The sequence below is a fragment of the Nothobranchius furzeri genome, chromosome 2, assembly GCF_043380555.1.
Source record: "Nothobranchius furzeri strain GRZ-AD chromosome 2, NfurGRZ-RIMD1, whole genome shotgun sequence".
Lineage (NCBI taxonomy): Eukaryota > Metazoa > Chordata > Actinopteri > Cyprinodontiformes > Nothobranchiidae > Nothobranchius > Nothobranchius furzeri.
Window position 1 is genome coordinate 28303620 of NC_091742.1, and position 15874 is coordinate 28319493.

Sequence of the window (15874 nt, forward strand, 5' to 3'; positions counted from 1 at the left end):
ATCCTCACATGTGACACATTTTAAAAAGTCTCATCCTTTTTCTAACCCATCAGTCACCGACAACCCCTTCAGTGATGCTCTGTCACCTTCGAGGCTTGCTGCAGATTTCCTAGTGACTTCAATGTTCACACAAGTGTAGCGTGGTTAACTACATACTAGGATCCAACACTGTTTGCTATCAGTTTGGTTAGATCCTGAGAAAAGATCCAAACAAGTTCACAATGAAGCTTCTATCATATATAAATATCTAGGATATTATATATTCGATAGAAGTTCATATGCCAACGAGCTTGGTCAATTTTTAATCCAAAGATTAATTTGTAATTTAAGATAATTAAATTTAATAGCAAAAGTTTATTTATTTGATCAGAAGTTGTGTCGTGTCTACGTACCCTTATCTTGGAGACTCTTGTGGATCCGAGATGTCCAGAGTCGTCTCCCGGGTCACAACAGCGTGAAGGTTGGTTGCGTCTAAGAATGGACTCTGAAGGAACCGTTTGCTGTGTCAGCCGCAGGCAGACTTTGACGGCTTGTCAAAGGATTCGGTGGTTCAATGAGTGTATTCCGGGTTGGCCAGTACGGAATTCTGCTCAAACTGAATCAACTGGGGAAGGGGTTCTGGTTTTATTGATCCTATGTTATGATTTACTGACAAATCAGAATTTGACATGTTGAGGAGGTTTTACCAACAAACCTCAGAAACCACACCTTTCTTGGAGATCCAGGACTCTCTGATTTGTGGATAAGAGAGCAATGTGTCATGAGATTACTTTAAAATTGTCATCTTGTCATGTGTATGAGTGTGTGAGCTGTCAAGTCACGTACACTGATTAAATATATGGGCCATTGCGAGAACACATTCAATTCATCCATATTAATTTAAGCACAGATTAATCAACCTTATTAACTGAAGCACAGATTAATCAACCTTATTAACTGAAGCACAGATTAATCAAAACATTTAATCTAACACCTTGTCTATTCATTATATGATTAATTAACTCATATTGTTCATTTCATTATGATTTAATTATAAAAGTTCATCTTTTGTTCTGTGAAGCACGGCAGTCTGAGATAAGCGGACAGCTTTAAGAGAGACTTCAGTGAAGCAACAGTCTGTTGACGGTATGTTATTGTGCGTGCCAAGGCACTGCAGAGTCTTTCTTGCAGATTAAAGGCACCAGATGCAGGCTTGTGTCTCTAAATGACCGGATACTGAAGAGGTCAAACTAGATGAAAAACTGACCATTTCTGGACGCTACAAAGTGTTTAGTAAAACTGATTTAACATTGAGATGACATATCTTTACTAAGTTGGATTTCCAGAAAAGTTATACAGTTACACTTCTCCACCATGAAAGTAGGACCCAATGGTGTCAGTGACGGGGTTCTGGATAATTCCTGTTAAGTGTGCCTAATGGTTCAGAATAGGACGGAACAGCTTCTATCAAGCATGGCAGGGATGGCTCAAGGTCGGTCTCAATAGTCAGGATATCGTCTGCATATGGAAATTTATGGTCCTGGCCTGCATTTTCGGTCTTATTCTGCCCAATTTTCAGTGTTTCTAAAAATATTGTTATATTGCATCTGCTTCTTTACATATCTAAGTTGTGTGTTTGTGTTTGTCCAATCCAGGAGAACCACCAGCAGAACCCAATAGAACTGGTACCAGCAGTCTTCCCAGCATTAGCCCCTGGAAGAGTCCCTGCATGTCCACGCTAAATGACAGCACTCCAGGGGGCGCTACGGTCCGCTGGGACAAAGACACTATACCCTGGTAGGTTCCACTAATGCTGCTTACACATTAACGTTTTTTCGGTCGGGGGGGTGTTCAGTTTAATCCCGAATGGGCGGTGAAGTATTCACATATAGTTCCAAAGGACTTGTATGGAATGTGAAAATCCCTGAGCCCGTGGGTGGTGTTTCAGACGCGTGGGAAAGACCGAGGTGTAGGGATGGGTACCTTTGACATTTGAATCGATTCGGTACTAATTCCCGGTACCTAGGAATCGATACCGGTACTTAACGGTATCAATTTTCGATACTTTTGAGTGTTTAATATTTTAATTCTCTTTTATAATTAAATACATATTTTTCTCAATTTATAACCGTATTTGATAAATATCACGATAAATAACATACAAGTTTGTATTTTAACATCGTCCTTGTAGTTTTATAAGCTGATAATTAAACTGAAGCAAACATCTTTACTGTGAACTAAATTTACTGCGTATCTTCATTCCTTTTGCCTCCTTTTTCATTAGATTTTTCCTACTGGGAAGTTAGAATTTCCGAGGAGAAAGTGAACGCACCATTAGCTGATAACAACGGTGGCAATGGAAGCTAACATATCAAGCTAACGTTATCTTAAACAGTTTATTTAGCTGCTGGAGCAGATTAAAACGATGATGCCTCACACTTAGATCGTTGTCGCTGGTTTCATCTTCACCCAATCACCCGTCGCATTTAGTAAAGTGAAGCCAAACTTTAGAGCGCGTTCATTTTCTTCTAGTCGGGAATTCGGAGTTCCGAGGAGAAAGCGAACGCACCATTAGCGAAACGGAAGCTAACAAATCAAGCTAACGTTATCTTAAACATTCTATTGACCTACCGGAGCAGATTAAGACGAGGATGTCTCACTTAGATCGTTGTCGCTGGTTTCATCTTCACCCAATCACCCGTTGCATTTAGTAAAGTGAAACCAAACTTTAGAGCGCGTTCATGTTCTTCTAGTCGGGAATTCGGAGTTCCGAGGAGAAAGCGAACGCACCATTAGCGAAACGGAAGCTAACAAATCAAGCTAACGTTATCTTAAACATTCTATTTACCTACCGGAGCAGATTAAGACGAGGATGTCTCACTTAGATCGTTGTCGCTGGTTTCATCATCAACCAGTTACCCATCACATTTAGTGAAGTGGACCCAAGCTTTAGCGTGCGTTCTTTCTACCATGCTGCTCTGTTTACAACTCGTTCGCAGTGACCGACATAACGCTCTTGCGCATGCGCAGCTGTCTAGGCAAGTTCTCGTTATGAAGGACGGGTACCGAAACGAGGCACCGTTTCAAATGAAGTGAATCGGTGCTCAGTCGGTAGTGTGGAATTCGGTCAGTACCTTAAAAAGTACCAAATTCGGTACCCATCACTACCGAGGTGTCCTCCATAATAAGGTAAACAAAGTTGGGCATGAGCTTTGTTGCTTTTAGAAACTCAAAACCACATAATTTTACCAATTTGCTGTGTGTGTTTTCTTCATAAAACTCTCCTCCGCTGCTGGGACACACACACTGCTTTCTCCTCCCACCGAGCAGCTGTCTGCTGGTTCACTGGAGTGAGAGCTCTGATGCGCCAAGGACAGAGCCACACACACACATGCACATGCACAGCTCTCTCTCTCATTTCCCATCCCCACAGAGCTAGAGACAGAGAAGCTTATTCAACGACAGGAACCCCCGGCTGGCTGATTCTACTCACCAATCGGAGGCAGTAGGTGTAATTTTCAGCTGAGGAGGAGGTCTGAAAAAAGAGTTGCCTCAGAACTGAAACCGCATATCTGACCCATGTGTGAAACCCAATTCCGGTCCTGTACCCGACCGTGCCGATGCTAATGTGTAAGCAGCTTAACACAAACCCTTCAACAATGCTGCCAAGTTGCTGCAACGCCGAGCCGGCATCCGGGAATCTTAGGTCATTTATTAGTGGTCAGACACTGGCGCAATCGTGTTTTTACAAAAAATTACGCAGTGTTGGTATAAAGGGGTAATGGGGGAGGTCCCTGCGCTGCTGTGGACTTCCATTCATCTTGGACATAACTTGCTTTTTATTGTGATCGAAGCCACGCTCATGAAGTTATTTTGACAAGCCGCCCGTCCTCCACAGTCCCCGCGCAGATATTGGAGAGAAGCTCCACATCACTCTAGTTTATCATCTCGGCTAATTCTGTATTCAAAAATGAAACTTGTGCTCGTTTTTACTTTCATTTTCAGTATATTTTCCTGCCGGGGCTCGGCGCCGACTCCCCACGTGATCACGACACCTCCCGCTGTTGCGCCAAGGCGTAATATGTATTAACATGTTGTTGCTGTCATTTTACCACCGAGCATGGTGGCAAGAATGCCGCACATTTCCCGCACCACCGTGCCCCCACGGCGCGTTCATAAGGCACCGTGGAGACAGTATTTTACTGACTTGTCAGCATGGTATGTCTTCTAAAAATGGCCAGTGATTTTCAGAAAGTTTGCTCTTTGTGCAGCTCCTTAGTCCTGGAAGATGTCGAAAGGCAGAGCACCTGTGAGCTGGAGGTTGACGCCGTGGCCGTAGACATCCTCAACCGCCTTGATATTGAAAGTAAGATCACTCAAGTTATTATTTCCATTAGGCCTGAATGATTTCTGATCAAAAATACTATTTTAAGTAGCGCAGTCATGTGACTATCAAAGGTGAGGTTTCTTGCACTGCTCCTTGCTGACCCGCAGTCTTCGTTACGCTGGGGTCGCCCAACACGGCACGCAGGTATTTGTTTATTAACATCCGGGGTACAGTCAGGACTCCTGTTGTGCGTCTGGTAACATTTTCAGGTTTGTCACAGGGACTGGGAGGTGCCAGACTCCCCCCTAATGCATTATGGGTAAAAAAAAGTGTGATGATTGGAATAAAAGGCGACTTGGCGGCCTATTTTTTGTCTGATCAGAAATAAACGAGCCGGGAAGGTGTAAAAACACTTTGGGGAGTTACAGGAGACCAAAGACGACGCCGTTCTCCACAACACCATTTTTTCTCGATAACACACCAACAGTTGTTTTTCCACAACAGTTTCAAAATCTAAAACTGCTATTTAACAGCTAACGTTGCAGACGAATAGAAAAAAATGTACTGAAGCCCAGAGAAAAAAATTCATCCCACCAATCCTAGGGGGCGCTAGGCAAAACGCATTGTGGCTGATAACGGTCAATCCATAGGCCTAACCTTCCCAAATCTTAAAAGCTCCTTTCATCTTGGAAGAACTAGCATCACTTGATCGAGGCGAAACACATCTAGCTTAGCTAGAGTTTTTGCTATATTGCAAATAACACAACTGGAGACTTGGATCTTATGATCTGTGGTCAAAGATGACTAAATGTGGTAAAGAAATAACAGAAAGATTAAAGAGGTTGCATATGACGCAGAGCCGAACTCAGTGCTGCCTAGCACTTGACGTAACTGATCTGCGTGATCTTTCAAGATTAAGAGATGAAACTCTGGATTATAATATTGAGACGCTAGCCTTGCCTGTGTGTTTAATGAAAGACTTGCATATAGGGGGGCGCCAAAGGGCTAAAAAGTTTTCCTGCATGTTTATTTCATCGTGCCGGTTAAAGTGAGATTATTTGCTGACGGGACGCCGGCGAGAGAACGTGCAGGAGGTGCGGGGCGTAATGAGGAATGGCAAAGGCAAGGGTGGGGCGGGGCTGGGTGGGGGAATTGCGGTGTACGGCTTTGAACTTGGAGATTTAAAAAAGGACCGCAGGGTGTGTTCCAACAGAGGTTGAGCTAATATTCACCGCTTCCTGTAAGTGTGCGAATGCACTGTAGTTCGTCTTTGAGGCGGATAGTCAGTGGTGGTGTATTCCCTCCCTCTGGAAAGTTGCACTCAAGTTTTATAATCAACCTGAGTTTTATAAACAACCTGAGTCGGGGTTCTTGGCGTTGTTTCTCGGGTTCGTCCGGGAGCTCTTTACTGCGCTGCCATGATGGTGGGTGTTCCGACCGGAAGTCCCTTCCCTGGGAAAATTATTGAAAAAGCAGTTATGATCCAGCTGAACAGCTTCTTGGAGACAAACAACCTCCTGGATGGCTTTCAGTCGGGCTTCAGACAACACCGCAGCACTGAGACTGAACCGATGAAAGTAGGAAATGATACCCGTATTAATACAGATCAGAATGCCAGATAGGCCAGTCCACCCCTGTTGTTCAGGTGATGCTGCAGCTGTGAGTCTGTGTGCTTCATGAAAGGAAACGTGCTTCACACACATGATTCAATTCAAGTTTATTTATAAAGCGCCAAATCACGACAAGAGTCGTCTCAAGGCACTTCACATAATAAACATTCCAATTCACAGTTCATTAAGCCAATCAGAAATAATGTTACCTATATAAGGAACCCAGCAGGTTGCATCAAGTCACTGACTAGTGTCAGTGACTTGATGCAATCCTCATACTAAGCAAGCATGCAGCGACAGTGGAGAGGAAAACTCCCTTTTGATCCAGAGCTTATTTCATCGTGTTCTGGTCATGGTAGGTGTCAGCAGTAATTTATGTAGCCAACGGAAGCAGACTTCATTTATTTACATTTTAGTTTTATTCTTTATTTGCTGATAAACATTTAGTGTCTCTAAAGGTCATTGAATTAGGTCGTTTCCAAGCAGCGTTTGAGTTGTTGCCCTGCTGACCTCACATGGATTCGCACTGGCCAAATAAACAAAGACATTTAAAAGACAGAGCAGTCCTTATGTTTTAAACAGTTTACCAATCAAGGGTTGAAAACATACCGGCAAGTGCAGCTAAAAAAGAAGAAGAAATGTTACTACCGGGGGGGGGGGGGCAACCTGCAAAAAAACCACATGCCAGCCTGGCACCAACCGCTGGACTACCTAGTCTGTTACAGAAAAGTAGTCGCTTAAAACACGTTTTTCCTGTGCTGACCCGTACGTGCATCTCTAGAAACAGGCACATGGTTGTTTTTATGGCAGTGTTTAGTCACTCATGCAGAAGTAATTTGTCAGAATATCCACAGAATTTCCAGGTTTCAGCACCAGACCACCAGATTCAGGGGGAGGAGTAATGCCTGACGAGGCCGGTGGACCCGTTTTTGATCAATTTGCAGGAAAAATCCTTACATCAACCATATTGCAGCTGAGACAGGAAAATGCACGAAGGCAGTCATTAATGACAATAAAACGTAGTAAAAAGCTCCAAAAAGTAGATTTTTCATGATATGGAACCTTTTATCACAAGCTGTAATTTATTGCAGTTTACCTTTATTTGTTCAGTTGTTAAACACCTGCGTCGAGGTGTGAAAAGAACGACAGTAGAGTGTGTGTGTGTGTGTGCGTGAGCAGGTTAGCTGCAGGACCAGCTCCTGTATGGCGTCAGGTGTAAACTCCGATCTTTGTCTCTCTAGGTCAGACTGGCAGGAACCCTGGACTCCAGGCCATCTGGGAGGATGAGAAGCAGAGGAGGAGAGAGAACAACCAGCCATCCCAGATAGAACCCCCCCATTCACAGGGTGAGGACCTTTCATTGTTCTCATCCATGGTGTTCCGCAAACTCTTTTAATGTGGGAACATCCTGTGCTCACCTGCAAGCACATGTGAATATGAATAATAGTCCAATTTGTGAAAAACCAGGAATCACGAGTTGTGTGTCTGATGTATTAAAGATCGCGTGTCTGCTGCCCCCACGGAGAGCGAGAACATCTTCATTAGGAGACTGAAGGAGATGCTGAAGGAGTCTGAGTTTAAAGTGTGAGTATCTCATCTTTAATGAAGATAAACACTCCCCCCTTCCTGTGGTGTGCTCTGGACTTTCTTTTACAAACGCTTTGCTGCGTTCCTCGGTTGTAACGAGTCAAAGTTGCTCTTCTGTCAGCTTGAATCAGTCGGCCCGTTCTCCTCTGACCTCCAGCATCAACAAGGCCTTTTGACCCACAGGACTGCTGCATACCGGATAATTTTCCCTTTTCACACCAGTCTCTGTAAACCCTAGAAATGGTTGTGGGTGAAAATCCCAGTAACTGAGCAGACTGTGAAATACTCAGACCGGCCCGTCTGGCACCAACAACCACGCCACGCTCAGAACAGCTTCAATCAGCTTTCTTCCCCGTTCTGACCTTCAGTCTGGAGTTCAGGAGATGGTCTTGACCAGGACCACACCCCTAAATGCACTGATGCAACTGTCATGTGTAGGGATGTAAGAAAATATCGATATGGCAATATATTGTGATATTTTTTCCAGCAATATTATATCGATATTCAAAAGCCGTGTATCGGAAATATCGACATGGCAATATATCGCAATTTTTTTTCCTGCGATTATTACATCGATGTTCAAAAGGCGTGTATCTAATTCTTGAAAGAATTTACATGCAAACTTCTGTGTATTTTCTTTTTGTTTTATGCAATTCAGTCGCCACCCACTAGTTGGCAGCAGTGTGCAACGTGTTTTGTTTCCACCATTGAACTGTAAATCCCTCCATCATGGTTCAGTTACCTCATGTTAATCATGTTACGTATCAGTTTGGACTGTTTATTGAACATTCTTACAATAAATTCAGGAAAAAAAAATTGCTTGTAACGTCTGACTGAATGTATCGCAATATATCGTGATATATCGTATCGTCTCCCCTGCATCGTGATATGTATCGTATCGCCAGAATTTCAAAAATACACATCCCTGGTCATGTGATTGGTTGATTAGATAATTGCACTAAGGAGAAGTTGAACAGATGTTCCTAATAACACACACACACACTCACACACTCAGAGCTATTCTCTTCTCCCGTTCCCAATGGCAGCTCCGTGCTACAGACAGAGGTTTCCTCAACAGCATCCAGCATGAAAATGAATTGAACCTGCAGGAACCCCCCCCCCCCCCCTCCCCCCACTTGCTCATTCTTCTCACAGATCAGAGGCGGTAGGCGTAAATTCAGCCGGCCAATTAGTCCGTAGTGTCGCCTCGGACCCAGTCTGACCGCTGGGAGAATGTCTGAGAAAAAGAATCGCCCCTGCACCGAAAATGCTAATCTGACCTGTGTGTGAAACCAAATTCCGGTGCCGTTTGATACCTTTTGGGGCGCCATAGTTCTTTTCTGGATTACTTCCAACCCCCTCTGTCTGCATAAGAGCAGTGTTGGAACATCCTCTGGAACCATACCCAGTATTGTACTGCAGATAATAGTGTGTTGCTACAAAAATGGCGGGAAAAAGGCAATTAACAGTGGAAGAGAGATAGACCATCATAACACTTAAATGTAGATCTTTCCTGCAGACAAACGGCAAAGAAAGTCAAGGTGTCAGTGAGGACAGTTTCCTTCACTATCAAAAGGCACTCTGGAGCAAACAGGAAGAGTTCTGGAAGACCCAAAGCCACAACTGCATCAGAGGACAAGTTCCTAGAGTTAGCTTGCGTGATAGGCTGCTCACAGGACAGCTAGCTCAGAGTCCAAAGAGCTAGCGTTGTCCCTTTAGCAATCTGTCTTGGGGTGTTTCTCAATGCCAAGGAACCTCGCCTTGATGTCTTGGCCCCGCCCCGGTTGGCTAGGAGATACGTCATCAGGAGCCGCCAAGTCGTGTTCCAGTATTCATGTTCTCCGTTTGTTAGCCGTTTAGCTAGCTGAGTGAGGATACACGGGAGGTGTCTTGTAGCCTAGCCTTGGTCAAAACTTACCCAGAATACACCGAGGTGTTTTCAAAAGGACGGCAGATCAGAAGCCGGCAGCTACTTCGGGGACAATTTAGTTTAAAAGTAAGTCAACTAATTTAAAATGTTTTTTTTTTTTAGATCCAAAGAAGTTATCTATGGCTGGTTAGTAGCTTAGTAGTTGCAGCTTCGGTGGCTAGCGGGTAGTAACTCACTTATATATTTAATTTAACATTTATATACACAATATAAAAAGTAGAAGGCTCGTTATATATTTATATTGAAACTAATATATATAAAATATAATGTTGTCTCCTGTATCACGTGACGTTACATGACCACCGTGGAAGCCGCGGTCACGTGATGCAAGTCTGTTCCATTTAACCGTTTTCTTTGACCAAAGAAGGACAGCGTCCTCGTAAGCAAGGTGCCTTTCCTCGCAAGACATCACCTCGCAAGGCCAGGCGCCTTGACATTGAGAAACACCCTTGGTCACTGGCGCAGCTCCGCCCTCTCGGTCCGCCAGGCAACGCCTAATGGTGGTGCATTTTTCAAAATTGGAATGTGGGTGGAGAAGGACTCTGGGACCCACAGTACCCACCCTTTAAGCAGGAAACTGTAGCTTGTGTGATTTATTGTTGGCTCTGAGTGACAGTACCAGATAAGAGTCTCTTTTTGTTCAGGACACCGGATTCATCTGAGGACAACGAGGAATTCTCAGGTGAAATCAGTCTGCACCCTGACCACCTAACCCCTGACCTATCGCCATGTACCCCTGCTAACGCTTTAGAGGTTCACATGGACTCTCAGCCAGGTGAGAAGAACGCTCTCCACATCCAACAGAATCGTTTCAGAAAACAAACCCGGGATTTTTGAGTTAATACAAGGAAATAAAACTCCCTATTTACATTGCATGGCCCAAAGAATGTCACCACCTGGTTTTAACTAACTAAATAGGTAGGAGCCTCCTATTGGGTAATGACTGCATGGGCGATTTATCAACAAGTGAAACCCCAACTGGTGTAAAGAGTTGCTTCTCATTTTTTAAACCAGTGATTCCCAACCAGGGGTATACCCCCTGTAATGCACTCACAGAGTACTGGGGTACGCGGGAAGATGAATATTTTATTACCTACAAAAATGTGTTAGACTGGGTAAAGCTAAACCAATTGGTTGTGAATGTTGCTAAGACTAATTCCATGGTGATTGCTTCTAAATATTTATGAAGAAACAACCTAAGGTTAAAATTATCTATAGGAAATGAGTCAATAAACAAGTACAGGAAATTAAACTTTTGGGTATTGCTATAGACAATCAGCTGTCTTGGAAACAGCACATAAATAATATTGCAAAGAATCTTGGGTGGTGTAATAGCTTCCACCAATAGATGTGCACCATTTTGAATCGATCTGCTCTGAAACATCTTCCACAAGCGTTGCTATTATCAAATTTGGGTTATTCTATAGTTTGGTCAAGTGCAAATTTAGGAACAATTGAAAAACTACAGAAACTCCAACAGAGAGCTGCACGATTCGTATTAAAAAAGGATGATAAAGCAAACGTAAGAGATAGGTACACGGAACTGAATTGGCTATTTGTGAACGACTATTATATTTGTAGGGTTTGGTAAACTGAGTGCTTTAAGAGCTCAATGTATATATTACCTCTACTTATGACCAGTAAGCTGTGATACTCTATCTAAATATAGAATATCAGCCCTGCTTGGCCTTTACTGCGTTTATCAGAAGATTCTAGGATTCTTTATTTATTAGGGGATTGTAAACACTTCGTTTGATTCAGAAAAGAGTCAGGTTTATAAAAGTAAGAATTTATTTGACCAACAATTAAAACATGACAAGTTAACTAACATTTACTGTGATGGATGGAACTAGATGTGATGTATGAAACCGATGTGTGAATGCAATCAGCCTGTGGCACTGCTGAGGTGTTCTGGAGGCCCAGGACGCTTCGATAGCGGCCTTAAGCTCATCTAGAGTGTTGGGTCTGGCGTCTCTCAACTTCCTCTTCACAATATCCCACAGGTTCTCTACGGGGTTCAGGTCAGGAGAGTTGGCAGGCCAGTTGAGCCCAGTAGGAGGAGATTTTGGAGCACTTCATGTTTCTATCTGCTGAAAAACTTTATAGAGATGAAGATTTCATTTTTCTGCACGACCTGGCACCTGCTCACAGTGCCAACACCACTGCTAAATGGTTTACTGACCATGGTGTTACTCAATTCAATTCAATTCAAAAATACTTTATTAATCCCAGAGGGAAATAGATTGCTATTATTCTTATTCTGAGCTACTACAGCAATCATCAAGATTTAATGATTAACTAATGATTGGGTGAGAAAGTTTACATGAAACCATGTTGAAAAGGTAAGAAAACATCCAATTAAATTGTTTCACCCTCATTTATATGGCGCAGTATGGGGACCAAAATTAAGACTACTGCCCAGCACCAGGAGGCTATAAAAATTCCGAAGCAAACTACTGATCTGACTAATGATAAGCTGGCACCGGTAACTGAGAGGCTGGCGCTGCTTACTGAGGAATGGCACCTTTACCGGCGTTATTACTAGATACGCTAGGGACTAGCTGCCCTGGGCTGGTCATTGACTGGTTAAAGCTCTCCCTTTGCTGTCTATTAGCATGGATAGGCTAGCAATAGCCTAGACGGGCTGGTGTTAGCATTGGAGAGGCTAGCCATTAGCGTGTCTCAGAGAGTCACTAGTCAGCTAGTGGCCAGCCTAGGGCTGCTAGTCCCTAGCGTATCTAGTAGTAACGCCGGTAAAGGTGCTATTCCTCAGTAAGCAGTGCCAGCCTCTCAGTTACCGGCGCCAGCTTATCATTAATCAGGTCGGTAGTTTGCTTCAGAATTTATATAGCCTCCTGCTGCTGGGCAGTAGTCTTTATTTTGGCCCCCATACCGCGCCATACATTTACAGTCACGGAGTCCAGCGCAGTGCGCGTGGCTCTGGGGTTAATCACGTTTAGTCGTTTCTCTTTGCAACAATCTTCACAAGAAGGCACAACAGTTAAATGGCAGCTTACAGATATTTACATTTGACTGTTTTTTTTTGGCGGATAAACTCAAGGATGTTGGTTGTTATGTAAGAATTACCCCGACGCCCACTGATGCGCACACAGATGAGCTGACATTTTAATGGTTACGCACATCGCGAAGGGAACTAAATCAATCAAGAAAAGATTCCCATCAGAGCATCAGAGCTTTATACTGGACACTGTGTTCAGCGCGGCTCGCAGCGCACACGGTGGTCAGTGGGCTGAAGATCTGTAGAGGGGTTCGCAGCGCAGCGCAGAACCACGGCGATGCGGTAAGATTTCCTCCCACTGAAGCGGTCTGGAAACCCGGTCTCTCTGAGGGACGTGTCACCTGGAAAAATGTTCTCTGATTATGAAACTTTGGCTGAACAGCGCTTGTTCCCGTCTCCAATAACGGGTGTAGACTAAGTATTAATGAAAAATGAATGAAAATTAAATTGTGAATTTGTACTTTATATTTTAGAAATAAAAATGACGGGGGAACACATTTATCACGTCTTTTTAAACAAAATTTTCCAGCGCAACCTGCCTGCTTCGCTTATGTCACTGCTTATTAAGGCCCGTCCAAAATTACCGTGTCCTCCCAAAAATGAACACCTGGCGCTGCGCCTGCTCCGCTGCCTGAACAGAAGTTTCAGTGTGAAAACCTTTCCGACACTCTGTGTGCGGAGCTGACGGAGCAGAATAAACCAGGCTTTAGACAGTCTAACAGTTCGTTTCATCCTGGACTGAGAAGGGAAAACCATTAACAAGACCAAAAAGTGTCTTCACCAGGCGCTATGGGGCTTTTCTTTGCGAACATTTTCAAAGGTAATCCAGGGGCTTCAAGGCTTTGCTTATTTAGTTGTCTTTTTCTGCCGACGGCCGGCACTTCGGCCATTCCCTCTCTCACCTCTGTGCTCCTGTGTGGTTTTTTTTACATGCTTTGTCTTGTCCTCATGTTGGGTGTTTCTCGCGCCTGGCCTTGACATTGAGAAACACCCCCTGTGTTAAACAGGCAGTCTGTTGGTTAGCGTAAGCGCTGCTGCCACCTAGTGACTCGGGGTGATTTAGCATAAATACAAACATGAAAAATATGCTAAACATCATGGATTCTCCTGCATCTTATCTAATCCAGTGGTTGACGCTACGTACTCAGAAGTTTAGTGGATCAAAACTGAACATGAATGTTTGACTTGGAGCCTCCAGAAACGCTGATTGTATTTTTCTTGTAGACTTTGTGAAGATCAGAGGAAGAGTTCCAGAAGAGCCTGTTGTTGACAAAGAGGCCATCTTGAATCTGTTGGAGAGCAGTCAGACGTTTCTGCCACCCTCCCAGATTTCCCATCCTTTTCATTTGACAGGTAGGGGAGCCACCCTCGTGCTTTTCCATGTTTTTACCTGAGCCTTTTTTCTTCATACCACTACACATTAGTGTTGTCGAGCCTGCCTGTACCTATGCATTTGTTCAATATTGGTCTGATCTGGGAATTGAATGACTTGTATGGCATGCCTTCTCTTGTCAGTGCTTTAGAGTTAGGTTGTGCATGGATTTAAAGGACGGTAGTTAAAGCTGCAATAGCAATTTTGGAAAACATTTTTTTCAAACATAGAACAGCTATAGATATATTGTGGAGATAAAAAATACGATTGAAGTGATTCTCTCGCATTTGTCTGAAAACCTCTGCCAATGACATGGGTCGAACCGCAAACAAACCATTGGACCATCCAGTTGTCAGTCGCGCCAAACCTCGGCACTTCCACAGGTCCTCGTTGTGGGTCCTCGCACATTAAGCAAGAGTTTTGCAGCTCAATAATATCAGAAGGAGAAACATCCAGATGCTACCAATACAACTAGAGGAGTCCCAAAAAGAAAAACATCATTTGAAGTCACGGACAACAAAAGACGTTTGGATGTAGAAAATGACAACTAGTGCTATCTTGTTTCCTGTGGTAGTTCAGGTTTCCGGTTCCAGCTGAGGCATCTCAGGGTAGATGCCCTAGGGGAAGGGTGAGTGTTCCGTGACCATGTTCACCTTCAAAACCTAGCTTGTTCTTTCACTATAACAGCTTTAATGGAACTGGTGATGCTGGGAACGCAGCTTATTTACAGTAATAAATACCAGCTGGAACTCTTCAGCTCTTTAAGCGCAGCAGCTGCAGGAGCTGCAGTTCCACAAAAACCACTTCAGACCTGTTTAAAATGTTGCCTGTAGCTAATAGATGAGGTTTTAGCCTATAAATGAGTGTCAAAAGGGTGCAGTTGTTGTGTTCTTGGGAAAGACACTTAACCCATATTATCTGCTGGTGGTGGTCGGAGGGACTGGTGGTGCCAGTGTTTAGCAGCTCTACTTCTGTCTGTGCCCCAGTGCAGCTGTGGCTACAATGTAGCCCATTACCACCAGTGTGTGAATGTGTGTGTGCATGGGTGAATGACTGTGTTGCAAAGCACCTTGAGGGGTTTGTAGAACCCTAGAATGTGCTATATAACTACAGACCCTTTACCAATTATGGTCAGAAGCTGAGCACAGGCAACTGCTGGTTATGGCAAGTGACAATGTTGGGGTCACTTGGTGTCCAGTACTGGCAGGTTTCAAAAAAAGGGCTAGGCATTGGGGGCATGGCGAATTTTGACATCACGCCATGGAATTACGTTTGCCTCTCATTTCCTCAATTCTGATGTTATCGGTACAACAATTCAGGTGATTGATACAAATCCAAACCTCAATAAATATTACCCTGAAAATCTGGTGGGTGTGGCTTAGTTTCTTCACTAGCGCCCCCTAGGTCCAATAAAAATGTCAGGCCCAAGTCATGCTTTGACTGAGGATTGTGAAAATTTGTATACTTATGTTTTGTCTTAGGACCTACAAAAAAACTCTCTTGGAGCCATGCTCCATATCCCACAGGAAGTTGGCCATTTTGTTCCAATTACGTTACAGAGGTTCTTTCGAAGCCGGAATATTTTGCTAATGTAAAACATTTTTAGTGGGGACTGTTGGCAGGCTAGGAGGAAAGGTTGAGTCAGATTGAGGTGACAGCTCACAGTGATCGCAGTTAAATGCACGCTGGGGTGTCTGGCATGCATGGGCGCTCGTGCGCCACTGGTTGCAGGGCAATGGGCCGGGAGAGCGACGGGGATGGAGTGAAGGGGGTGCGGACAGAGGGCGAGCAGCTTCGCTGCAAGGACTGAACGACACTGCTTGCAGCTTTAATTAGAAATACTTTTGGTTGTTTTAAATCCCAACGGACACGAGGACAGAAGTGAAACGGGGAGAGAGAAGGAAGAGGTGGGGAGGGGGATTCATGATAAAAGCAAGGAATGATGTACAAGAATCTGCTTCTAGACCTGCAGAATGAGAGGGAAAAACGGGACACAAAAATACAACAAGTCCAAAATATCACTGTGCCAACAACATGAGGATATATAAAA

At 43.9% G+C, this 15874-nt stretch overlaps 1 protein-coding gene across 3 annotated transcripts in view; it reads left to right on the forward strand.

Moving 5' to 3' along the window:
• rev3l (REV3 like, DNA directed polymerase zeta catalytic subunit) overlaps positions 1-15874 on the forward strand; it is an 85403-nt gene that overhangs the window by 12598 nt on the left and 56931 nt on the right. For all 3 annotated transcript variants that reach the window (XR_008559782.2, XM_054734054.2, XM_070545516.1), the window contains 6 exons: positions 1635-1776; positions 4251-4345; positions 7158-7262; positions 7416-7500; positions 10078-10208; positions 13677-13805. Coding sequence is in view for 2 of the 3 variants with exons in the window: in XM_054734054.2 (XP_054590029.2) it covers positions 1635-1776; positions 4251-4345; positions 7158-7262; positions 7416-7500; positions 10078-10208; positions 13677-13805 (687 nt within the window). In the remaining variant the exon portion in view is untranslated. The remainder of the gene's footprint in view (positions 1-1634; positions 1777-4250; positions 4346-7157; positions 7263-7415; positions 7501-10077; positions 10209-13676; positions 13806-15874) is intronic.